We start from the raw sequence: 26,144 nt of genomic DNA, 5'->3' as shown, positions 1-26,144 counted from the left end.
AGCAGTTTGGATAGAGAGGAAAGGGCGGATTTTAGCACTGTCATTAAGGTTGAACCAGCAGGATTTAGTGACAGATTGAATACGTAGGTTGAATGAGAGCAATGATTCGAGGTTAATGCCAAGGTTATGGGCTTGTGAGGCAGGAAGATGGTGGTGCTATCTACAGTGACAAGAAAGTCAGGGGAAGGACAGGGTTTGGGTGGGAAGATAAGGTGCCCTCTTTTATGCAGGTTAAGTTTGAGATATCAATGGGACATGCAAATAGAGATGTTCTGAAGGCAGAAGGAAATGTGATACTGCAGAGAGGGAGGAAAGATCAGGGCTGAAGATGTAGACTTGGGAATCATCCACATATAAATGGTAGCTGAAGCCGTGGGAGCGAACGAATTCTCCAAGGTAGATGGTGAATTGAAGGGGACCCAGATCTAAACCTTGAGGGACTCCCATAGTTAGAGAGTGGAAGGTAGAGGAGACTGAGAAGGACTGGCTAGAGAGATAGGAGAACCAGGAGGACTGTGTAAGTGAAGCTGAAGTTGGGTAATATTTCCAGATGAAGGGCATGGATGACAGTTTTGAAGGCACCTGAGGGGTCGAGGAGGATTAGGATGCAGTAGATGCCGTTGGATTTGACAAAAAGGAAATCAGTGTGACCTTTGAGAGGGCAGTTCTTTGTGGAGGGATGGGGTTGAAACTAGATTGGAGGGAGTCAAAGAGAAAATTGGAGGCAAGGAACTGTAGACAGTGGGTGAAGACAACTCACTGAAGGAGTTGGAGAGGAACTGTAGGAAGGGAATGGGATAATAACTGGAGGGAGCTGTGGAGTCAAGTTTTTTTTTAAGGATAGTGGAGACATGAGCATGTTTGAAAGCATTGGGGAAAATGTCATTGGCAGGTAAACAGTTGAAGATGGCGGTCAGGGAGGGAAAAAGGGAGGAGGCAAGTGCTTTGATAAGGTAAAACGGGATGGGGTCTGAGGCTCAGGTGGAAGGGGTTGATTTTGAGGGAAGTCAAGAGATCTCTTGAGATACTGCTGGGAAAAATGGGAGAGTTGAATAAGGAGCAGGAGGAGGGAGGTACTGGAGGGGGCAGGGGAGATTTTAGAGAGATCATGCCTGATGGTTTTAATTTTCTCAATAAAATACATGGCCTGGTTATTAGGGGCAAGAGGCGGTCGAGGCAGGGGAAAGGAAACGGGGTTTGAGGAGGAAGTTAAATAATGATTGTGGTATTTGTTAAGCAGTTACTATGTGCCAGCCACTCTACGAAGTGCTCGGGTGGATACAAGCAAATCATATTGGACACAATCCCTGTCCCATACGGGGATCACAGTCTTAATATTCCATTTAGAGTTGAGGGAATTGAGGCACAGAGAAGTTGTGACTTGTCCAAAGTCATGAGCAGACAAGAGGCAGAGCTGGGATTAGAACTCAGGCCCTACTGAGAACTCAGGCCCTACTGACTCCCAGGCCCATATTCTAGGCCATGCTGCTTCTCAACGTCTGGAACAACTGGCAAGGTCATGGGAGTCAGTGAAGTTGGAGAAATAATTTTGCCGGGTGGGACTAAAGTAGGCAAGGATGAACTTGAAGTGGATGAAGTTGGCCTGATAACTGGATTTCCACCAGCCGTGCTCTGCGGCTCGTGCACAGGAGTGAAGGAAGTAGACTGGCAGTGATCCAGGGCTTTGGGTTATGGTTAGAAGTCAGTTTTGATGTTTTCATTTTTTTCCAGAATTAGAAAATATTGGCAGAACCACTTGCTCCTGGGGTCCGCACAAGTATATAAGCGGCCAGGACTGTAGTTTACAGCAATACCTGTTGTCTGTTGTGGGTTTAAAGTTGCTCATGGCTATGGTGACCTTAATATTTATCTTCAAAAGCCACCAATAATTACTTCTATCATTTAATGTCTCATCTAGATCATCACATCCATGTGGGTATGGGCATGCAAACTTACTTCTGACAAAGGAGTGTACCAATTGTTCTCCAATGTCCCACTATGGAATCAGCTAAAGGAAAGCCAACATCTGCATTTAGGTATTGAAGGAGATTATGATGCATTCGATTTTGGATTATGTCCATGACTTTAATATAGTTCTTTATACAAATTGGATTACAAAATGGTGCCTGATATGCATCTTCATTAGAGTTACTATAAGGATGAGCAAATCATTGCTGGGAAAGCATCAAGCACGGAGAAGTGAATAAATGCTCATTCTGGGGACATGTATTAATTCATTCTCTCAGACTTTCAGAACTCATTTAGTAAGAAGCCTCTGCCAGTGAACTAAATGGAACCCTTGAGCCAAAGAGGCAATGCTCAAAATGGAAATTTCCAACTCAGTGGGAAAATCATACCCCCTCTCTGTCGCCAGGACCTCTGGCCTTTTCTGGAGATTCATATTTCTGTCATCTCTAAAATAATCACATCTCATCCAGGAGGTCTTCTTCCACTATCTCTCCTCTCCCCATCTTACTTCCCCTTCCTCCTGTATCACCTGCACTTGATTCCAGAACCTCTACTCACTTAGATACTTACCCCACTTCCTCCAGCGTCTATGTACATATCTTTATAGACAGTTGCTTGTCCTTCCTCTTGCTTCCTCTGCTTAACAGATCCTATTCTTCCAAGTGCTTAGTACAGTACTTTGCACACAGTAAGCACTTAATAAATACTACTGATTGATTGGTTGACATCTACACTTAGAAAGTGATGTGTCTTAAGTATTTTGTATATACACTGCATATTTATAATCCATCAGATTCTTAAATATCTTCCTTAGCTTCTATGATGAGTTGTAACTGTGAGTTTTGTTAGGCACCTTTGATTTAGTATTTCCAGTAGAGATTGTGTGAGTGTACACGCAAAACTGAATAAATCAAATCTAGTACAGTATGCATGTTTATGTGTTGATTGATTACACATTCCCATGCAACAATTGCAAGAGCAGCAGCAATAAAACAGTACCTCAACCTTTCATGGCTTTCATCCGTGATTTTCTTACTTTTCATGGGCTGTGATCTTGATAGAAGACATTAATTATGTAAGTGCTATTAGCAATTGATTCTATGTTAAAAATATTGCCAATCCTGTACTTTTATTCCCCTTTTCTAGCAGCTAGTATTCACAGAGTTTCTTGGTTTAGTTCTTTTATTATTATTATAGTGCTAGGTACAAGTGTTTTAATAGTCTCTCTTCAGACTAGCTTATTTTCAAGAGGTTTAAAATGAGCAATATATACTGTTTTACAAAAGTTCACTCAGTCAATTTTTAAATTCCATAACTTAAGGAATGTTTTAGGCCACAAAAACAGCAAAAGAGCCTTGCAGATTGTGCTTCTTTTTTAGCATTTAAATCCCTTATGGATCCTAGAAAAATATTTGAAATTTTCCTTTTCAGTACTGTAGCAATTATATTTCTGAATTGTGAAGGAGTTTTTTTAATACTATTTGTTAAGCACTTATTGTGTGTCAAACACTGTTCTAAGGACTTGGGTAGATACAAGTGAATTAGATTGGACACAGTCCCTGTCCCGCAAGGGGCTCACAGTGTAAGTAGGGGGGGAGAAGAAGAGAATTGAGGCATGGAGAAGTTAAGTGACTTGTCCAATGCACACAGCAAGCATTTGTCAGAGTCAGGATTTGAACCCAGGTCCTCTGACTCCCAGGTGTTTGATGTTTGCACTAGACCATGCTGCTTCTCCACCTCGAAGAGCATGCAAATAATGTGTTATAATAGTTATGGTACTTGTTAAGTACTTGCTAGGTGCCAAGCACTGTTCTAGGTGCTGAGTAGATCCAAGTCAATCAGATTGGAAACAGTCCCTGCCTTACATGGGGCTCACACTCCTAATGCCCATCTTACAGGTGAGGTAACTGAGGCACAAATAAGTGCAGTGACTTGCCCAAGGTCACACAGCAGACAGGTGGCACGGCTGGGATTAGAACCAGGTCCTTCAGACTCCCAGGCCCATGGTCTATTCACTAAGCCATGCTTAATCAGAGATCTATTAGAAAAGTAGAAATTTAGAGGTTTATAAAAATGTTTTAAAACTTCTTTCAGTCCTGACATAAAAATAATACCTTGTATAATAGTTCAGAAAAACCCTTAAAGGGCCAAGACAGAAAACAAAAGGGTTGGATATAGTCCAACTTGCCCCACATATGGCTCAAGTCCTAATCCCCTTTTTATAGACAAGGTAACTGAGGCACAGAGAACTTGTGATGTGCCCAGCGTCACACAGCAGACAAGAGGTGGAACTGGGATTAGAACCCAGGTCCTCTGACTTGCAGGCCTGTGTTTTTTCTACTAGGCCTATTGTTAATAGACCTGGGCTGGAAGTCAAACTGAGCTTTTAAGTTGTAATGTAGGGGCAAGTGTAGAATTAGTCTTCCAGTGCAACTAGGCCAGGGAAACCTTCCAGATCATTGATTTAGAACGGTGCAGCAAAATTTAGTCTTGTCTTATGCCTTCGAGTCATCTCTGACCCATAGCGACGCCATGGACACATCCCTCCCAGAACACGCTGCCTCCATCAGCAATCGCTCTGGTAATGTATCCATAGAGTTTTCTTGGTAAAAATTCGGAAGTGGTTTACCATTGCCTCCTTCCGCGCAGTAAACCTGAGTCTCTTCCCTAGACTCTGCCCTCATTCCACTGCTGCCCAGCACAGGTGAGTTTTGATTTGTAGCAGTTTGCCTTCCACTCGCTAGCCATTGTCCAAGCTAGGAATGGAATGGAATGGACAGGCTCTGCTTGACTTTCCCTCCCATAGTTGAGACTGGTAGAGTACTGGAAACTCTCCAGGTGCGACTCTGAGAGGAACGCAAAATTTAGTACCAGAGAATAAATAAATTACTTGTGCACAGGGACCCTGTCTCACCTGTGCATTATCTCCCCATGCTTAGAATAGTGCTTTGTAAACAGTAAATTTTATTACTAGTAATGTAGAACTACAATAAGGGGACATATTTTAGATATTTTCAGAATGAATCATCTTACTTCACTAATAACAATTGTCATAAAACTATGCAATTACTCAAGAACTCTCGTTGTTTAAAGAGGTCATATTGGCTTGATTTTTCTTAGGTTCCCAAAGACTGGAAAAACCCAATAATGTTATTTTTGCTATTCACCCTCTGCGTCTTAATCCTGAAACATTTAAATGAAATGAGACCAATCCTCTGATATTTTGAAGGGCAATTAATTTTGAGTCTGTGGGTCTGTGTAAAAACATTATACCACTGTGTACTTTGTGCTTTTATAATGACAACAATGCAAAGTCCATAGTGCTAAGTCAGTGGATTTATTTTCCCTTGAACATAGAGTATTGAACCACACTGTCTCTTTGGGCTGTGACCACACTTGGAAATATTGAACACGGAGGAAGAGAAAAGTCAGGGAACTAGGAAAATGAAGTTTAAGATTGAAATGCCTTAGCAAGCTTCAGGGTAGCATACTCATTACATGAATATCATGTTTTATTCTTTCTCCTATTCCCTTGTGTAATACATTATTCTCTTTGAATATGCTTCTAATGCAGTTTAACCCTGGGTATGAAAGTGTAGGTCAGCTTAATTTCTTCTCTAAATGCCAGGCCTTCTCACTTAGAGCATAGCAATCTTACAGGCTTTTTCCTCTTGTATCATTTCCTGCAAAGCAAAAAGCTAATAAGGGGAGGATGTGATTTCCATTTTGTTCTCCACTTCTAGCACATTGAAATCTAAGAATCAGCTGTTAAGATAGTGAATCTCATTGTTATCCCAATGGAATCAATGCTTGTGATCTGGATCAGTAGACTGACTTCGTTGGTTCTCACCAAACTAATGTCACTTTACTAATGTGATTAAAAATTCAATTTTCAATTACTATAAACTCATTAAACTACAAATTTCAAGTTATCCAAGCTGTTGAAAAATACTGATTTCAATTTATAGGTGAATTCTGATAAGATTTGTATTAAAAGTGTTTGAGTTGGAAAGCATTAGCATGATTAATGTGCAGTTGTTTGCATTTTTTATACATCTGTCATATATCAGACCCATTCGAGCATACTGCCAAACTTTATTCCATTCTTGTCAGAACGTATTACTGCTGACAGGTATAACATATCTACATTAATCATTAATTCTTTCTTTGATTCAATTTCCTAATTACCTTTTTGGCATGAGATAGTAGCCATTTAGTCTTGGGCAATGTATTTGTCTTATGGCATAATAATAATATGCTTTAAAAAATTAGATGCACCCTTTGAGTGCCACAACAGAAAGCATAATATGACTAAGAGATGGATATGTAAAGTTCTACAGTATTTGAATAAAGTATCAGTTATTGGAACAAAGAACAATAGCCAAACTTTCATGTAATATTCTTTCCCTGATGTTAAAGCCATATTGAATTCCCAGATTAGGAAGAGAGTCAGATCCTTTCTCTCCCCCACCCCTTTCTGTTTTCCATCATCTCTCTCTTCCCGGGATCATCTCTTTCCCATCTTCAGTAGTTCCAGACTCTTTCAGGCTACTAGGACCATCCGGAAGTAGATGCCACCCAGAAGGCAAAGCTACCTTGTACTCACCAGGCTGTCACACCCCATAGTTCCAACGATCAGAGTAAAGATCTAAAATTAACAAATATAGCAATCCCCAACTAATCCAGAGACGCTACTCCTATATTTTATTTTTCTTAATAGTCCCACTGGCACTTTTCCCCATGTTCTTCAAGTGTTTTCCACTCTCAAATGGATCATTTTTTCAGAAAATCCTTGACCCAACATTTCCTTCTCTTCATCTCATTATTCTGTGATCAATTATACCCCTTTTTCGGCCAAAATAAAATCTGCTTCCTCTGTTCTTAAAATAGCATTTGGATTTAGACTTTATTGTCATTGCAATCAATCAATCAGCGCTGTATATTGAACAGTTATTATGTGCAGAGCACTTTACTAAGTGCTTGGGAGAGTATAATAAAATAAATAGACCCGATCTTTGTAGTCAAGGAGTTTACTGTCTAGCAAAGGGCCTTACAGTCTTTTCAGGTTTTGAAATTTGTTTCAGAGCCAACATTTAAATACCGCAGATTCCCTTGTCAATCTGTTTTTATTAAGAATCACATGACCCAAAGTGCTATGGGTATCTGCAAATATCCACTTATGAATTCTACAATTTCAGAGCTCACCGATCCACATTTTCATCTTTCTATTGTCTCCTTCCTCCTATCTGTAATTAATATACATCTGTCTCCTATGCTGGATCATCAGCTTCTTAAAGGTTAGGGATCATGTCTTCTACCATTATCATACTTTACTGAACATTTATTACAGTGCTCTGTACCCAGAAGGCACTCAACAGATAGATACAGTGGAATGATTGAATTGTATAGGATGGAAAGAATTTTTTAAAACATTTGATGAACTAGATTGGCCATGACCCAATACTTTCCACTGTTTTTCTGCCCTCCCAGTTAAATTATTGTTCAAAGAAGATCCACTCCACATGGTGAGCTCTGCCACCAAGCTACTTTGCTCCATCCTTCAACTGCAGAAGAAAAGGTAGTCTTTACTATCAAAGAAATGGTCACCCTCAAATATGTATATATTGGAGGATGAAGTGGACTTGTCATGTTAACCTATTGTGAACTTTGAATGCAGAGTATTTTGCACCAATTTGTTATCTGGCAATGATTCAGCAAGAAATGTGCTGGTTATTTAAGCCATTTGGCTTCTGTAGTCAGAATACATTTGCTGAAGTGCGTAAGGAATTAGAAAGCCTCTTTTGCAATCTGATGATTTTTTAAATATGTAAGTTGTTTATATGAAGTCAGTGCACTAGAAATCATCACATACAATGTCAGTGAGAATTGTTTCACCTATGAACAGGGGAATTTGAAAATTGAAGTTGAGGTTTTTTACCAAGTAAATGAACAGAAGGTGTTTTCAAGGAAGTAATTCACAAGAAAAAAACTACTAATTATATAACTGTCATAGAAGCTTTTTTGGCACGGTCCAGTACTAGATTATTTCTGTTCAAAGCAATGACAGTGTTTTGAGTAAATTTCAATTGAAAACACATGCCTTATCACTTTCAAAGGCAGCCATGAAAAGTGCCTGATAAATTGCATATTTCGCGGAGCTTGTTATGTCATTGTGAATTGTGTTTGATTCTTAGTTGTGTATTTGTCTTTAAACATCTGACAAACCTCAGGGTATCTAAGTGTTATCTTCAGTTTCTGTAGTTTTCTGCTGCAGGAATTGAATGATGCTATATAATTGCCAGGTTGCACTTTAAGATACAAGAAACAAAGTGAAATTTTTTACAAACTCTTTGGAAACATTATAAACAATTTTGAAAAGATACAGAACAGAGTTCCTGAAAACATTAGAGCAGTAAAACTCACAAATAATATTTAAAACCAAATGGGTAGTCAAATATCCATTAGTGTCACTGCAGATTTCCTGGAAAAAAAATCTTAGAGGAAATAAATTAATAAAATTTCATGAAGTGATGCTATCTCCAAATAATAAATAAAAATGTAATTTGTAGCTTCAAATGTAATTCAGCCAATCAATCAGTTGAATTTCTTGAGCATTTAAAATGTGCTCTTCTGTAAAATGGGGATTAAGAGTGTGAGCCCTTTGTGGGACAGGGACTTTGCCCAACCTGACTAACCTGTATCTACCCCAGTGGTTAGAATAGTGCTTGGCCCATAGTAAGTGTTTAACAAGTACCATAATAATAATAATTATTATTAATATAGCACTTAGCAGCCACATCCCCTGCCCACAACGAGCTTACAGACTCAAGAACGAATTTACTGTAAAACGGAGATTCTATGCTTGTTTTTCTTCTGGCTTATACTGTGAGATCCATGTTGGACCATTACTGCATCCAAACTGGTTATTTTGTACCTATCCCAGTGCTTTGTAGAGTGCTTGGCACCTAGTGCTTAAAAATATCACAATAATTTATTTATTTATTTATGATACAATGATATATGCTGAAAAAAATGCAGCATATGCCACAGTTTACGATACAAGTATACTTTCAAGGCATATACATTTGTTCTATCATTAGTTATGCCTTTAAAATGAAGGGCTGCATAGCTCTAAGTCTCACATGACAAATATGATTGAATCATTGTGTTCTTGGGAAAAGCTTTGTTTCCCATTCTCCTGCAGTTAGCCAAATGGGCTCAAGGGCATGAATGCAATTAATCCTTACTGAAAGCTCACCTCCTCCAGGAGGCCTTCTTGGACTAAGCCCCCTTTTCCTCTGATTATCCCCATTGCTCCCACTCACTCCCTCTGCTCTACCTCCCTCCCTGCCCCACAGCACTTGTGTGTATATTTGTACATATTTATAATTCTATTTATTTTATTAATGATGTGTATATATCTATAATTCTATGCATTTATATTGATGCTATTGATGCTTGTGTACTTATTTTGATGCCTGGCTCTCTCCTTCAAGACTGTGAGGCCATTGGGGGCAGGGATTGCCTCTTTGTTGCTGAAATGTACTTTCCAGGTGCTTAGTACAGTGCTCTGCATGCAGTAAGCACTCAATAAATATGATTGAATGAATGAATAGTATTTGTTGAGCACTTATTGTGAGGAGGGCACTGTAGTAAACACTTGAGAGAGTATAATACTATAGTGTTGGAAGACACATTACCTGCCCCCAAGGAGCTAAATGTCTGAATGGGGGATAGACATTAAAATACTGCAAACCAACTTTCAGTGGTTTGCCTGGCCAGAAGCAGAGTTGATGCTATCAGTTTTAGATAAAAGGTGATGATTTTCCTCCTCACTTGTTTTCAAGATGTCACTTTTCTCTGACTTTATGACTATATTCAAGAACCAGCTACAGTACCTCAGGAGCCATCTCACATTAAAGTTTCAAAGCACTTGATAAATGAGTAACTCATGTTTCAGTTTCTCTCTTCTATGCTTTTTCCCCTAGTAACTACCCATGGAGTTCAGTTTAAATTTAGTTATCAATCGATATCGTAGCAGGGAGAGCCACTGGGTCACCAGGCCTTGGTAGATGTTTTAGCACAGGCTTGGGAGTCAGAGGTTGTGGGTTCAAATCCCGGCTCCACCACTTATCAGCTGTGTGACTTTGGGCAAGTTGCTTAATTTCTCTGTGCCTCAGTTCCCTCATCTATAAAAGGGGGATTAAGACTGTTAGTCCCATGTGAGACAACTTGATTACCTTGTATCTACCCCAGTACTTAGAACAGTGCTTGACACATAGTAAGCGCTTAACAAATAGCATTGTTATTATTCAAAGTCTCTGGACTTTGATAGTGTCTTGAAGTATTTACAGTTTCTGAAATCATACTTATATGAGATATTGCTGAAGGACAAATAGACTCATGAACTAAAAGTCCAGAATTAGACTTATAGCTTCTTGAGAACAGGGATAGTGCCTACCAAATGTAAACGTATTGTACTCTTCCAAGTGCCTAGTACAGTGCTCTACACAAAGTAAGCTTTCAATAAATATCACTGATTGATTAATTGATGAAAGCGATATTTCTCCAACAAGGTTTCAGAAAAAAAAAGTTAAAAATTATTTCACAATAGAATCCAAGTGCATGTGCCAGGAACCATGAACAAAGAAGGTCGGACCAGGAATGTTAGATGCTGCCTTCCCCAAGATGCTCATTAGGTTTTGAAATTCCTTAAGACGGGAATTTGTTGACTATTTTTGTTTACAACTATAGAATTTGATATTCCAGTTTCAAATGTAAATACTGCTTTTGATGGGATTCCTGTATCTAAAGTGTGATCAGTTACAAAAAGCTCATTGTGGGTTAGAATTTCATAGTTAAACATAATGAATTATTGCTTTCTAAGAACTAGTTGAATAGAAATTAACAATTGCTTTGTCATATAATAGGAACTTTTTTTTTATTTCCAGTAGCTTGCCATCATCTTAACTTGAATGAGCTATATGTTCTCCCAGTATATTTGAACAAGTTGATATTTATATATACTTAGCATTTTTCATGTCTGTGTAAAGTTTAATAGCTTAGAAATAGGAGTCAAAATATTCATATTTTTCTTTTTGCCCCCAAATATGGCAAATCTATTCTCTAAATATTTATCCAAGGGATACAAAATATGTACTTATGCTGATTTTGACCTCACATTTTCTGGATTCTATTATAAGCTCAATGATACAGTTGAACTTAAAGATATGAAGTGGTATCACTTAGCTACACAAAATATATGAATAGAGCTATCAATAACTGCATGCCTCAGGATGTTCTCCCCATATAATTTTTATATCCTATGGATTTTCACAGGACTCTGGCCTTTACCTTGAAAACTCCAAAAATGTGTTGGAAGAACGATAATTTTGAAAGACTATATTTATGTCACTACAGAGGAGAAATTCTTTATAGCCACATAAAACCATTGTCATCAGAAATATTGGCTTTAGTTTTGCATGAAGCTAGATATATATTATTTTTATGCCTCTTTGTACAACTTTCGGGAAATTGTAGACTGAACTTTTACCAGAATTATCTGTTTAGTTTTCATTCATGATGGAACCTAAATTTGCCACCTCTGTTAGTAGCCATTCAGTTTTCACAGGGTATCAGTTAGACAGACCCCCGTGGGAAAGGTGAAACTGCAAGTAGCATTTGCACCAGACATCAGCTGCACTTAAAGTACTCACAAAAGTACAAGAAAAGCAGTTGGACCTAGTGGGAAATAGCACAGGCCTAGAGTCAGAGGACATGGGTTCTAATTCCAGCTCTGCTGCTTATCTGCTATGTGACCTAGGGCAAGTCATTTCACTTCTCTGTGCCTCAGTTACCTCATGTGAGCCCTATGTAGGTCAGGGACTCTGTCCAATCTGGTTATCTTGTATCTACCCCATTACTTAGTACAGTATCTGGCACATAGTAAGCACATAAGAAATTCCTTTAAAAAAAAGTAACCAACAACTCTCAGGCATCAGGGCTTTCCTAGGATGGGGAGGTGAAGGAGAGCTGACCAGCAGTTTCCAAAAAGGCGAGGCTGTGGTTGCTGGTGAGCAAAGAGACTGTGTATGGAAACATCCAACAATGAATTTGTGAAACCGAGAGCCTGCAGATGCCAAGGGGCTATTTTAATTACAAAAGGAGCATGATCTTCTTTTTTGTAGTTTTCTTTCAATAGCATCAGCTAAAACAGTGTTTTCAGTAGAATTCCCACAGTGCATGAGTCCTAGTCTCCACTGCATTTCTTTGGAGAGGAAGGGATTAAGAACATTTAATTTACAAAGGCTTCATTCTGCCTTTGTCAGCCTGGTCGTTAGATTATTGGTGCTAGTAAAGGTGGGGAATCAATCAATCATATTTATTGAGCACTTTCTGTGTGCAGAGCACTCTACTAAAGGCTTGGGAGAGTATATAATACATCAGAGTTGGTAGACATGCTCCCTGCCTGCTAGGAGCTTACAGTCTAGAGGGGGAGACAGACATTAATGTAAATAAATTATGCATATGTACCTAATTGCTGTGGGGCTGAGGGAGGTTGAATAAAAAGTGCAAATCCAAGTGCAGGGTGATGCAGAAGGGAGTGGGAGAAAAGGAAGTGAGGGCTTAGTTGGGGAAGGCCTCTTGGAGGACTCTGTTTCTAATAAGGCTTTGAAGGTGGGGAGAGGAATCATTTTTCAGCTATGAAGAGGGAGAGTGTTACAGGTCAGAGACAGGATGTGGGCAATGGGTTGGCAGCAAGATAGACAAGATTGAAGTACAGTGAGTAGGTTGGCATTAGAGGAGCAAAGTATGTGGGCCAGATTGTAGTAGAAAATCAGGGAGGTCAGGTAGGAGGGGACAAGGTGACTGAGTGTTTTAAGGCCTTTTGTAAGGGGTTTCTACTTGATGCAGAGATGGATGGGCAAGCACTGGAGGTTCTTGAGGAGTGGGGTAACATGGACTGAATGTTTTGTAGAAAAATGATCTGGGCAGCAGAGTGAAATATGGACTGAAGTGTGGAGAGACAGGAGACGGGGAGGTCGGTAAGGACAAATAGGATATGAGCTTGGAACAACATGATAGCAGTTTGGATAGAGAGGAAAGGGAAGATTTTTAGCAATACTGTGAAGATTGAACTGACAGGATATGGAAATTGGGTGAACATGTGAGTTGAATGAGAGAGATGAGTCTAGGCTAATTTCAACGTCCCAGGTTTTGTGAGGCAGGGAGGATGATGTTGTTGTCTACTGTAATGGGGAAGTCAGGGAGAGGACAGGATTTGGGTAGGAATATTAGGAGTTTTGTGGTGGACATGTTAAGTTTGAGGTGTCTAAAGTTCTGTGTTGGACATGTTAAGTTTGAGGTGTCTGCAGGGCATCCAAATAGAGATGTCCTGAAGGCAAAAGGAAATAAGAGACTGCAGAGAAGCATAGAGATTGTGGCTGGAGGTGTACATTTGGAGATCAGACACTTTGGGAAGGCAAAAACACTGTGGGTTAACCAGGTACACGAACATTTGAGGACAGGGCTGAAGACCAGTGCTAGTGGTGACCCTCCCGTCGCCATCATCAGTGCCATTTATTGATCACTTACTGAGTGCAGAGCACCGTACTAAGTGCTTGGGAGAGTACAATACAAAAGAGTTTAGACACCTTCTCTACTCTCAGTGAACTCCCATCTGTGGGTCTGCTTTAGGGACCCTGGTTCTGTCCTGGACTTGAGGTCTAGAAAAGGGATTGGCTTTGCCTCCTAGCCTCCTTCGCCCCAAAATATTAAAAATAATAGTAATAACAATAATATGTGGTGCACACTGATTATGTGCCATGCAGTGTTCAAAGTGCTGGGGTAGGTAATCAGATCAGACATGGCCCTTGTTCCACACAGTGCTCATAGTCTAAGTAGGAGGGAGAACAGGTCCTGAAAGCCCATTTTACAGATGAGGAGACTGAGTCGCAGAGATGTTAAATGACTTGCCCATGGTCACACAGCAGGCAGGTGGTAGAGCCAGAATTATAACCCAGATCCTCTGACTGCCAGGCCCATGTTGTTTCCTCCTTAGAAGAAGGTGTGTCAGATCAAGGCTCCAACTGTAATGAAAGCAGTGCCCGGGCTCAAGCAATTGACTGATGACTGACTGCACAGAAACATGAGTATCATTATTACCATTGGCAAAATATTCTTTGGTCTAGTCTGCCAAACTGTGCCAGGACTGTGAACCACTATTTTAAGAAGTGCCAGGGGCTAAGGTCTGACAGGCCCTGGCACAAATTAACTGCTGGGCTGGACACAGCCCGTTTTCAAGGGCAGAATCCAAGAAAGGATAAGGAAGCTGGGCTTGGTTCACTGTCTCAGCAGTAGGTCTCAAAATCTCCACCAAGAGGAGAATGAGCTCATTGTATTTAAATGAAAACTTCTTCCATTATTTCTCTTGGAACCATCTATTCACTCCCCCATTCCTGCTGACTTAAAATTCAAATGAAAGCACTGAGACGTTCATAAGTATGTATCTTTAAATGAATTGATTGAAATCAAAACCTGCCAATGGAGTCTTTTTGATCAATTAATTAATTATATTGTTTGTCTGTTGTGTCTCCAGCAAGGTGAATTAATGGGAAAAATTGACTTAGATTTCATTGCTCGTAGCTCAACTAGTTTTATATAGAAAAAAGGTCAACTTCTGTTACATTAATTATATGCATTGGAAATATTCCTTTCTTTTTCTAGGGTGCCCCAAAACCTATTGCCATAGAACCCTGTGCTGGGAACAAAGCAGCTGTACTTACTGTGTTTTTGTGTCTCCCAAGAGGATCATCAGGTGTCCCTCCTCCTGGTCAGTCAGGTAAGAAGTTAAATAATATTCTGTAACTTGCAGTAGAAAAATGTGATTGGCTTGCTTCATCTCACTGTGAGAGATTGAATTTGGGCATGCTTGTTAATGGAGATGGGGTAAGCAGGGAATGCATCTGTTTATTGTTATAGTGTACTCTCCCAAGCGCTTAATACAGTGACTGTGACTGTGAGCCCGTTGTTGGGTAGGGACCGTCTTTATATGTTGCCAACTTGCACTTCTCAAGCGCTTAGTACAGTGCTATGCACACAGTAAGTGCTCAATAAAATACCATTGATTGATTGATTAATTGATGTCTGCTATTAACAGAACACTAACTAGATACAAATAATTGCAGTCAAATATACAAGATTACAAATCGTAGGCCTTCAACCTGCTTACAGTAGAATGTAAAACAGAGAGGAGCGAGGAAGATGAAGAAGGAGACTGTTGGAGTAATCTCGCTGGAAAGTGATGAGGACATGTATTAGGCATAGTGGTTAAAGGGGTGAGATGCGTGAAATTCCATGGAGGAAATAGTGAGAAGCAGTATGGCTTAGTGGAAGGAGCCCGGGCTTGGGAGTTAGAAGTTTTGAGTTCTAATGCCGGCTCTGCTACTTATCAGCTGTGTAACTTTGGGCAAGTCACTTAACATCTCTGTGCCTCATCTGTAAAATTAAGACTGTGAATCCCACACTGGACAACATGATTACCTTGTATCAACCCCATCACTTAGAACAGTGCTTGGCACATAGTAAGTGCTTAACAAATACAGTTATTATTATTATTAATAATAATAATATTAAACAACTGAAGGAATTTTGAGACCTTGAATGTGGGCGGCAAATAAGAGAGAGAAGTCTACTGTCAGTCAGTCAATAGTATTTACTGAGCATCTACTGTGTGCAGAGCACTACTAAGCATTGGGTGATACGTTCCCTGCCGTTAGTAAGCTTACAGTCTAAAAGGGGAGACAGACATTAATATCAATAAATAAATAAATTAGGGATTCAAACAAAGAAGTCAAAGACGGCAGCAGGTGTGACAACAATATTGGGAAAGATGGGATGAGGAAAGGATTAAGAGAAGAAGTTGAGGAGTTCAGTTTCTGACACATTGAATTTAAGGCCCTGGAAGCTCAACCAGCTAGAGATTTCCCAAAGGTAGAAGATCGTCCGAGATTTTTTGCAACTTAGAGATGGGGGCGAGCAATAAAGATTTGGAAGTCAGTATCTTAGATGTGGTAGTGGAAACCAAGTAAGCTTGAGTGTGTTGGTGAAACATGAAAAGAAGAAAGGATCCAGAGCTGAGCCTTGCAGAACACTCATAATTAAAGGACAGAGAGAGGAAGAAGAAATAGCAAAAGAAACTAAGAAGCCATTCTCATAGCAACACATCTATTTGTGGACCTTGTGACAGTTCTGGGGGTTTGCAGGCCTTAAATCCCAGTCGAATTAGCCTCCAGAGTCACTTAGGAGTGCTCACATCTCTGTTAGTTTCTGATGGTTCCTAAAGCCCCCCAGTTCTTCCATTCCCAGGACAAGCAGGTTACTGGGGCTCCCTGCCTTGCAAATCCCAAGTCCTGTACCCCTTCTTTAGTTGCCACCATTCCGAGTGTTCCCTAAACCAGGCATTTTCCAGAACAGAAAGGGATCATTCGGAGACTTGCTCACCATTTCCTTTCCTGGGCTTGACTGCTGGATGCTCTGGGAGAAGGGGAGAAATGACTCACTCCTCCCTCCCTCTGACATCCAAGGCCATGCCCCTCTCCCACAGCAACCCAGCTTCTCTTACCCCAGCCCTCTCCACAAGCGGACACCAATCAATCAACCAGTCAGTGGTATTTAGTGAGTGCTTGCTGAATGCAGAGCGCTTCACTAAGCACTTGGAAGAGTACAGTAAAACAGAGTTGATAGACATGTTCCCTGCCCACAAAGCTTACAGTCTAGAAACACCAGCATCGAAGATCTGAATATGTTTTAGACGTCCAGCAAGTATTTTTAGAGCATTACTCCGATAGAGAAGCAGCATGACCTAGTGGATAGAGCATGGGTCTGAGGAGTCAGAAGGACCTACGTTCTAATCCCAGATCTGCCCCATGCCTGCTGTGTGACTTTGGACAAGTCACTTAACTTCTCTGTGCCTCCGTTACTTCATCTGTAGAATGGGGAATATGACCGTGAGCTCTATGTGGGACAGGAACTGTGTCCAACCTGATTAGCATGTATCTACCCCAGCAGTTAGTACAGTGGCTGGCACATAGTAAGTACTAAACAAATACCATTTAAAGACAAACAAAAAGCAATAGAACATAAATCCAGTCCAAACCACCCTTTCTTTTCTTGAGCATTTTCTCCTTTTCCCCAAGACACTTTAGGCTTTCCCAAAGGCTTCCTGGTGCACTTAAGGTCACATATCCTCCAAGAGGTCTTCCCCAATTAAGCCCTCTTTTCCCTGACCCTCCCTTCTGAGAAGTCTGTGCACTTGGATCTGTACCCTTTAAGTACTTGCTATTCACCCCACCCTGAGCCCCTCAGCACTTACATACATATCCGTAATTTATTTACGGTAATGTCTGTCTCCTTTTCTACATGTTAATCTTGTTGTGGGCATGGAACCCATCTATCAACTCTATTGTATTGTGCGGCTCCCAGGTACTTAAATAAGTACTTACTAGTACCGTAAATGCTCAATAAATACCATTGATTGATTGATTCTGGTAAAGAGAAAATCAAGAATGCTCGATATTTGAATTGTGCTGTTTCATCCATTAAATTGTATTGCTACCATTTCCTTCACATGTGAAATGATTTTAAGTGCTCATGAGGTACTCTCACTAGGTGTCTCTTCAGAGTGCATACAAGATTGTAGGCAAGTTTCTTGGCTCACCTGTAGCTAAGCTAATTCACAGCATTCCTATCGCATAGTACTACCTGCTATTTGATTCCTTTGCTTCCTGTGTGAGCAAAAACTGCCAACTGTGCCACTATCAGTTGGCAGGTAGGTTTTATGTTACCAACATATGTTCACCCTGTAGTAGGTTTCCGTTTTGACCTTAAATCAGGTTGAAGACTGATGTATCCTTTGGAAGGGTAATGCACACATACCTCAGTAATAATTGAAAAGTTCACTTTACCAACAAATTGACCTGTGGCCCGTACTAATAATATGCATATCCATAATCACTTGCCTGATACTCATCCTTTTGTGCTAAAGAAGAGGAGACTTTTTTCGAATTTTTGGGTAGCCCAATTTAAACTGATGTTTCATGTATTCAAAATGACCATCAGGGAAAATTATACTTTCTCTGCCTAGGTTCTAAAGTTCAAAAGGAATGATGCTTTGAAAACACACTCACACAATGGCTTCAAAAAAGTTGCTTTCACCACCTGAATGCATTGGTAATACCTCTAATCAGGAGGTTTTACATACCAAAGTCTTTCCACAGATATCTCAGTAGGCTGTCTCTACCTTCTGAACCTCAGAGACAACACAGAAAACACATTGCTAATAATGAGAAAGAAGCTACAGATTGAAGTGGACAGAAAATTCATACTGAAATGTAACACCCTAAATATATCCTTCTCTTTACAGAGATTCAGGCCACCAAACTGAGCATCCAGGTGACATTTAAGCAGTAAAATGCAATTTATAAGAAGGAGTAGGCAATTTTTTGGGCTTATCTCAATGACTCTTCCCAGACTGTAGACTCGGTGTGGTCAGGGAACATGTTTGCTAATTCTGCTATATTCTACTTTTCCAAGTGCTCAGTACAGTGCTCTGCACACACTAAGTGCTCAATAAATATCATTGATCGATCGATATGGGGAGAAAGACTTGGAGTGACATGGAGACCCTATGAATCACTAGGACCTGATTCCCATGGTGTCCAGAATAAAGGACTCCTGTCCCTTTTCCCCCAAAAGTGACCCATCTCTCCACCCATGCCAGTGTCCTTCTCTGCTTTGGACTTAAAGGAAACAGGCTCTTTATGCCTTATCAGTCTGAGGGATATAGTTATCTTGGTGGGGTAGCAATTCCTAAAGGGACAAACACATACACACACTGCGCCTCCCCCCATCCCCCACACATATATCATCATCATCATCTTTGTCAAAGTGTTCCACTGGCCCCCAGTGCCAGGGTTCACCATTGCCAGTGTTCCATCGCTGATGTATGAAAGATCACACTCTCATATGAAACACAAGCAAGCTCCTCCCACAAATTTACATGATTCCTTCCTCTTATTTTTTGTGCCCTGTTTCTTCATGCCCGATTCAGGGTCCTTCAGGGTAACAATAAATAGAAACATTCCCCGCCCACAATGAGCTAGCACTTGGGAGAGTACAATATAGCGGAGTTCACAGACACATTCTCTGCCCACAAGGAGCATACAGTCTAGAGGGAGAGGCAGCATTAAAATAAATTATATATTTGCACATAAGTGCCCTGGGGCTGAGGTAGGAGTGAGTAAAGGGAGCAAATCCAGGTGCAGGGTGATGCAGAAGGGAGTAGGAGAAGAGGAAATGAGGGCTTAATCGGGGAAGGCCTCTTGGAAGAGTGTGCTTTTATATGACTTTGAATGTGGGGAGAGGGATCATTTGTCAGATATGAAGAGGGAGGGAGTTCCAGGCCAGAGGCAGGATCTGGGCGAGGAGTTGACAGGGAGATTGACGAGATTGAGGTACAGGGAGTAGGTTGGCATTACAGGAGTGAAGTGTGCGTGCTGGGTTGTAGTAAGAAATCAGGGTGGCAAGGTAGAAGGGGACAGGGTGATTGAGTGCTTTAAAGCCTATAATCAGAAGTTTCTATTTGATGCAGAAGTGGATAGGCAACCACTGGAGGTTCTTGAGGAGTGGTGTAACATGGACTGAATGTTTTTGTAGAAAAATGATCTGGGCAGCAGAGTGAAATATGAACTGGAGTGGAGAGAGCAGGAGACTTGGAGGTCATCGAGGAGGCTGATGCAGTAGAGTTTACACTTATGTAACCAATCTAAAATATGCAGATTGTCTTTGGAGAAACTAATTCTTTTTTTTTTTGAGAAACTGGATTTAGGGGTTGCTTTCAGTCTTACATTTTCTTTACTTTTCTCTGAATCTATATCTTTGAAACACCTCCAATCACCTAACTGTGGAATGTTCTTGAGCACTGAATTCAAAGTATTAGTTTGGGTTAGTTGTGCTTGTGACTGAAGGCAGGATTAAGAACACATGATGAATCACTATCATATCATAGAGAAGCAGTGTGGCTCAGTGGAAAGAGCACGGGCTTTGGAGTCAGAGGTCATGGGTTCAAATCTCGGCTCCGCCGTCAGCAGTGTGACTTTGGGACAGTCACTTAACTTCTCTGTGCCTCAGTTACCTCATCTGTAAAACAGGGATTAAAACTGTGAGCCCACCGTGGGACAACCTGATCACCTTGTGACCTCCCCAGCACTTAGAACAGTGCTTTGCACATAGTAAGCACTTAACAAATACCATCATCATCATCATCATCTAACACAGTGACCCACATTAGTTCCATGGCATCAACATGGGTGTATAAAAATATTGTTTACTGCAGATATTCATGCTTTCATAAAACACAAAGGTAGGGCTGGGGCTTTTTAGGAAAGTTGGCTATAAAAATATAAACAGAACCGTAGAAATTTTAAAGGTAGAATTTAGAATGTAATTTTTTACTCAGTGAAATTGTTGGAACAAGTACAATGCAATATTAATTGACCCTTCTTGCCTGAAAAATGTCTCCAGATGTTCAGTTAATGTTACAACCTTTTTAGGATGAAATATAGAAAATATTTCTCAGTGTAAAAAATACTGTCATTACCAATAATCAGCCATAGGAAAACTGGATATAAATGAACTAAAAGGTCAATAAAACTACTTTTCACTTTTTGCAAAGGCTTTTGAAATTGGAATTAGACTTATCAATCAGTCATATTTATTGAGTCTTTACTGTGTGCAAAGCACTGTATTAAGGACTTGGGAAAGTGCAGTACAACAGAGTGGGTAGACAGGTTTCCTGCCCACAATGAGCTTAAAAACTAGAGGGAAATAATTATGAAATAATTGACCTTTATGGGAGGACTTCTGCAGGAGAAGTAGACCCAATGATCTGTATTGCATAGTGTAGATGCATTCTTTGAAATCATTTTTTAGATCACTACTTCTGATTCAGTTCAGTGGAAAATATGCCATTCATTTCTCAAAGTTTCCAGTTTAACATAATGAATTCTTTAGTGTATTCTACATTGTGGGATATTTTAGCAAAATTCCTTGGAATCGTTTTTTCATATGGTCTGCCGACTGGTAGAGAACTTTCCAAGTGAGCAGGAGGCAGATCTTGGAGTCATTGTTCAATATTCCTTCATATCATCATTCCAAGCAGAAGGGCCTACAAAATATTAAACATTACTAAGAACTGCAAGGAGAACAAACAAAAGATATTCTTATGCTGCTCTGTTAAAGCCACAGTACGTCTGCCCATAGAATACTGGTATCTAGAGTAGAGGGCAACCAAGATGATAAAGGGAATGGGGCCGTTCCTATATAGAAAGACAACAGCTAAAAGACAAAAAGTAGAATTAGTACAAAGCCAACTCAGAGTTGTCATTCACTAAATCTCATGATAACTGTTGAATCTCAGTGGTGGAAACACTTCTTCACATAAACATGTAGTATTTGTTTCCATGGAATTTTAGCTGTCCCAAAGTGTCAATAGTTGAGAGAGAGCAGATAGGTGAAAGTGAGGCTGGATAGTGAAACACCTAAAATGACATCAAGCAGCGTCACCCAGAAGTTGTACATGGCAAGTACAATGACTGGTACACTCCAAATTCACACTAGCAATGCAACTTTGTATACTCAAAAGCAGTATCCTAAGTATAAAAACAATGTATGTTAAGTTCCTGGAAAACGAAAAGAAATCTACAGGGTGTTGTTCCATCACAAAGCAGGCCTATTAATTTAGCAATTACATTACCTATCAACTTGACCCTCAAAGGGATATTGCTTAAAAGTACTGTCTATAAAGCAATTTTTAAGATTGAGGGTGTGGCCAGATGACACCATCAAACTTGATTAACTAAAAATTATTTTTAAAATACCTGAAGCAGAGGAAGAATTGTATCATCAATACCTTGAAGCTAGTGAGGGTCAAGTGATGAACTGCCACAATAAATATGTCTAGTCTTTCTTATCAGTCAGTCAATCACTACCACCAAATAATGGACTTATTTCATCACTGAAAAAGCCACTTGGTCATATGCACACTGCTGTAGTGTTATTGAAGAAAGAATGTGAGACACGGAGTTTATCTGATGAGAGGAGCAGTGTGATTGAGTGGAAAGAGCATTGGCCTGGGAGTCAAAGGACCTGGGTTCTAATCCCAGCTCTGCCACTTTTCTCCTTTGTAATTTTGAGCAATTTACGTAACTTATTTTTGCCTCAGTTTCCTTATCTGTAAATTGAGGATTCACTTCCTGGGCTCTCTCGTACTTAGACTGTGGGATAGGAACTGTGCCCAACCTGATTATCGCGTACCTACTACAGTGGTTACAACACATAGTAAGTGTATACCATTTATATTATATAGTAGTGCTTGACACATAGTAAGTGCTTAAAACACAATAATAATGGTAACAATAATAAGAAGAAGAAGAAGAAAGGAGCAAACTTCAAAATCAGAAAGATCTTTTTGGTAAATACTTTTTTCTTGTTGGACTTAGATGACCTGAAAGAGTTAATGATGGGTTCTCTTGATGGAAATGCCCAATAAGCCTCCATACTATCGCTTCCAGTGTGTTTTGAGGTGTTTATGGAGGCTAAGGTTAGGCTGACTGCAGACTGGGCATGCAAGAATCAATATGCAGCTCTTGAAATCAGTCACCTTTCACATTGAACATTTGTCCTTTACTGTGGCAATGTTTTTGTACTCCTGGAAACAAATAACCAAATGGTATTTCTGGCCCCAGGAGAACCTGGCTTGGGACACAAGTTCCCATTCACTAGCATCAGTGGATCACGTTTTAAGGTTAGCTTTCACTACGTCTTTATACCTTTTCCTCTGGGCACCTCTGGAGCATACTTGGATGCCTAGCTCTCCACAGAAGACTGTCTTGAGGAGTCCTTTCATCATTCACTCTTTCAGATGACCACAGCATCCTCACGGCTGAGCCCCGTGTCCTGCAATTCCACAACATGCAAGGCCTCAAGGCTATGGATGAGATCCTGCCATTGTAGGCTGGCTCTCCAGCTCAGACACCACAGATGGAACCCATAGAGTTGTTTTATATGCTGTCAGCATGATGGCCATGCCTTGCAACCATATAGCAATGTTGTGATGTCAACAACAGCATAGTAGACATCAATCTTTGTCTTAGACAGATCCCCTTTTCTTTCCAGAGCCGATGCTACAGATTTTCAACAGCTGGGCTGGCTCTATCAATACATCTTGAAGTGTCATTATCAATAAGAGCATTTTTTTCTGTGAGCTTGCCACCCACATAGCAGGAATGTTCAAAAGCTTTAAGCTGCAAACCAGCTGGAGCAGGAGTTTCAGTATTGGACTTTGGTGAAGCATATGACTTAGGGCTTTTTCAGACTGATTGCCAGCCCAAAAGCATTTAATATCTTGTGCAAAACATTCAGTGAGCAGTTTAGTTATATGTCTTGATGAGTATTGACCACTAGGGCACACTCATCTGCAAATAATAATTCATGGTTGAGAATCTTTGCCACCTTTGTCTTTGCATGAAATTTCTGCAAATTCACAAATCCACCATCCAGATGATTCTGCATGAAGACCCCCGCATTCCATGTCTTTGAATGCATCAGCCAGCAAGGCCAAAAGTAGCCTTGTTTGATGCCATTTGTGACCACGAAGGTTGTGTAGGGCATCAAGAAGCAGCCTTAGTCCAAACTTCACTGTCATTCCAATTGTCATTCCTTTGTGGAGCGAACTTGTGATGGGAACCAAGTTTTCTGAGCAATCAAACCTGGGAAGAACGGTCCAGAGGCCATCCTGCTGAATGCCTTTGTGACAGCAGTGCAGACTTGGTACAAGCCCTTGTTCTACTCCTTGCACTTCTCCTGCAACTGATGAAGCAGTATGACCTAGTGGATAGCTCCCAGACCTGGGAGTCAGAAGGACCTAGGTTCTAATCCCAGCTTTGCCACTTGTCTGCTGTGTGAGACCAGAAATTTGTTTCTGGTTAGTAGGTCAGTTAGGCAGTTCAACAGCTAAAAGCTTCCCAGCAGTGACCAGGAGAGATTTCCCATAATGCTTAGCACATGAAGGACAATTGCCCCTCCTCTAATAAAGGTGGATTCTGTGTGTATGTATGTGTGTGGATTTGAACACCTGTGGTACTTATTCCCATTCCCAGATTCATTCATTCAATCAATCATATTTATTGAGTGCTTACTGTGTGCAGAGCACTATACTAAGCGCTTGGGAAGTACAAGTTGGCAACATATAGAGACGGTCCCTGCCCAACAGTGGGCTCACAGTCTAGATTGCGCTAAGCAGATGGGTAAACTTTCTGATGAGCTGATTCCCACCACACTTGTACCCCTCTGCCAGAATGCCACCTCCTGGAACAGAGCCCTGTCCATCTGAAGTGTGATCCGACACGTCGGGTGGTAATGTGACATGTTAATTATAGGAAACTGCTCCAGATCGCTTATAATATTATCTAGGACTGTAGATGCCCATTTGAGAACATCATTGAAGTGTTCAGCAGAACTGCATTTGTGACTAGACAGCACTTAGGATGAGATTAGCAGCACTGGAGATTAGTCTATGAACTGCATGGACCTCTTAGAAAGCCTTCTTGCCATCTTTGCTGTTAGCCACTGCCTACAGCTCCTCAGGTTTTGCCACCCACCGCTTCTCCTTCATCTGGCAGAGTTGTGCTCGTGCCAGCTGCTTGATGTGCTGGAAGCCCCCTTTGTTTTTTATCAGAGTTTCTGTCATCGATTCATGCTCGATGTCAAGTAGGCATGGTCTGTATCAGCTACTTGACTTCACTGTCATTTCTGTGGATCCAATATCAGAGTTTTCGCCTGACAAAACTCGATGTGTCTGCAGGCATCCTTGAATACTGGCCATGCAGTCTCGAAATCTGTGCTGTTGGAATTTGTGAGTCAAGGGTCTGATCCCATTCTGGTGATTAGCTCATAGTGTTTGTTAGCCAGAGCCAAAGCTTACACATTGAGTTTCTTTGTAGGTGGCTTCCAATGGTGGAAGAGTGATAATGCCAGCCCAAATCTCCTTCTACTGGCCATAAGGCAATTATCAGAGAAAATGGATGTTTCTCACCTAGAGTATGTGACTGTGGCACACTGTGACATAATATTTTGGACATCTGAAAGAGTTAATATATCTCTAAAGTGTGTATAGTTTATTCCATATGTCTCACAGATCCCATTATTTACAAACTGGTAAAACAGATGCTACACCTAGAAGACCATGCTCTACTCAGCTACTTGATTATTTATCGCAATTACAAGAACATATGCAAAATATAAGAAAACTACGATACTTTCCTCAGTTCCCATACTCTTTAAGTTCAGTTGTCAGATCAGGTAGAAAATAACCTGGGAAAACAGCATGGTGGGATTGAGAGAGCTGGGAAATTTGAAAGGGAAAGTGGGATTATTTCTGAGAAACTTCAGGAAGTTGTTCTTGCTTCTGAAAGCTAATGCCTGATATAATTAGACCCAACAATGGAAAAATCAAGAAATTGGGCCACACTGACTATGCATTTAGTGACATATATTTTTTAATGGTATTTGTTAAGTGCTTACTATGTGTCAAGCACTGTTCTAAGCACTGGAGTAGATACAAGTTAATTAGGTTGGACACATGGAACTCATAGTCTAAGTAGGATGGCAAAGAGAAGAACTGAGACAGTATGGCCTCATGGAAAGAGCGTGGTCCCGGGAGTCAGAAGACCTGTGTTCTAATCCTGACTCTGCCACTTGTCTGCTGTATGACTTTGGATAAGTCACTTAACTTCTCCGAGCCTCTGTTACCTCATATGTAAAATGGAGATTAAAGCTGTGAGCCCATGTGGGATGTGAACTGTGTCAAACCAGATGATTTTGTATGCACCGCAGCACTTAGTACAGTGCCTGGAACATAGTAAGTGCTTAACAAATACTATTAAAAAAATTGAGACAGAGAGTTAAGTGACTCTCTCAAGGTCACACAGCAAATATTTGGCAGAGCCAGAATTAGAACCCATGTCCTCTGACTCCTAGGGCCCATGCTCTCTCCACTAGGCCATGCTGCTTCAGTATTTAATAAGGATCATCAAATTGATACAATGACCATGCCTTCT

At 40.6% G+C, this 26,144-nt stretch overlaps 1 protein-coding gene and 1 non-coding gene across 2 annotated transcripts in view; one reads left to right on the top strand and one right to left on the bottom strand.

The window, feature by feature from the left end:
* Window positions 1-26,144, top strand: part of ATRNL1 (attractin like 1) — a 602,420-nt gene that overhangs the window by 506,247 nt on the left and 70,029 nt on the right. Inside the window, exon 28 of the mRNA XM_038758614.1 lies at window positions 14,695-14,809. Coding sequence (XP_038614542.1) covers window positions 14,695-14,809 — 115 coding nt within the window. The remainder of the gene's footprint in view (window positions 1-14,694; window positions 14,810-26,144) is intronic.
* LOC119938851 lies at window positions 4,683-4,824 on the bottom strand. The gene has a single exon (XR_005454549.1). It is a non-coding gene; the product is annotated as a small nucleolar RNA SNORA7 (small nucleolar RNA).

Source organism: Tachyglossus aculeatus, chromosome 16, assembly GCF_015852505.1.
Source record: "Tachyglossus aculeatus isolate mTacAcu1 chromosome 16, mTacAcu1.pri, whole genome shotgun sequence".
Classification (NCBI taxonomy): domain Eukaryota; kingdom Metazoa; phylum Chordata; class Mammalia; order Monotremata; family Tachyglossidae; genus Tachyglossus; species Tachyglossus aculeatus.
Note: the sequence above shows the minus strand (reverse complement) of the source record. Positions and strands in the feature narration are given on the sequence as shown.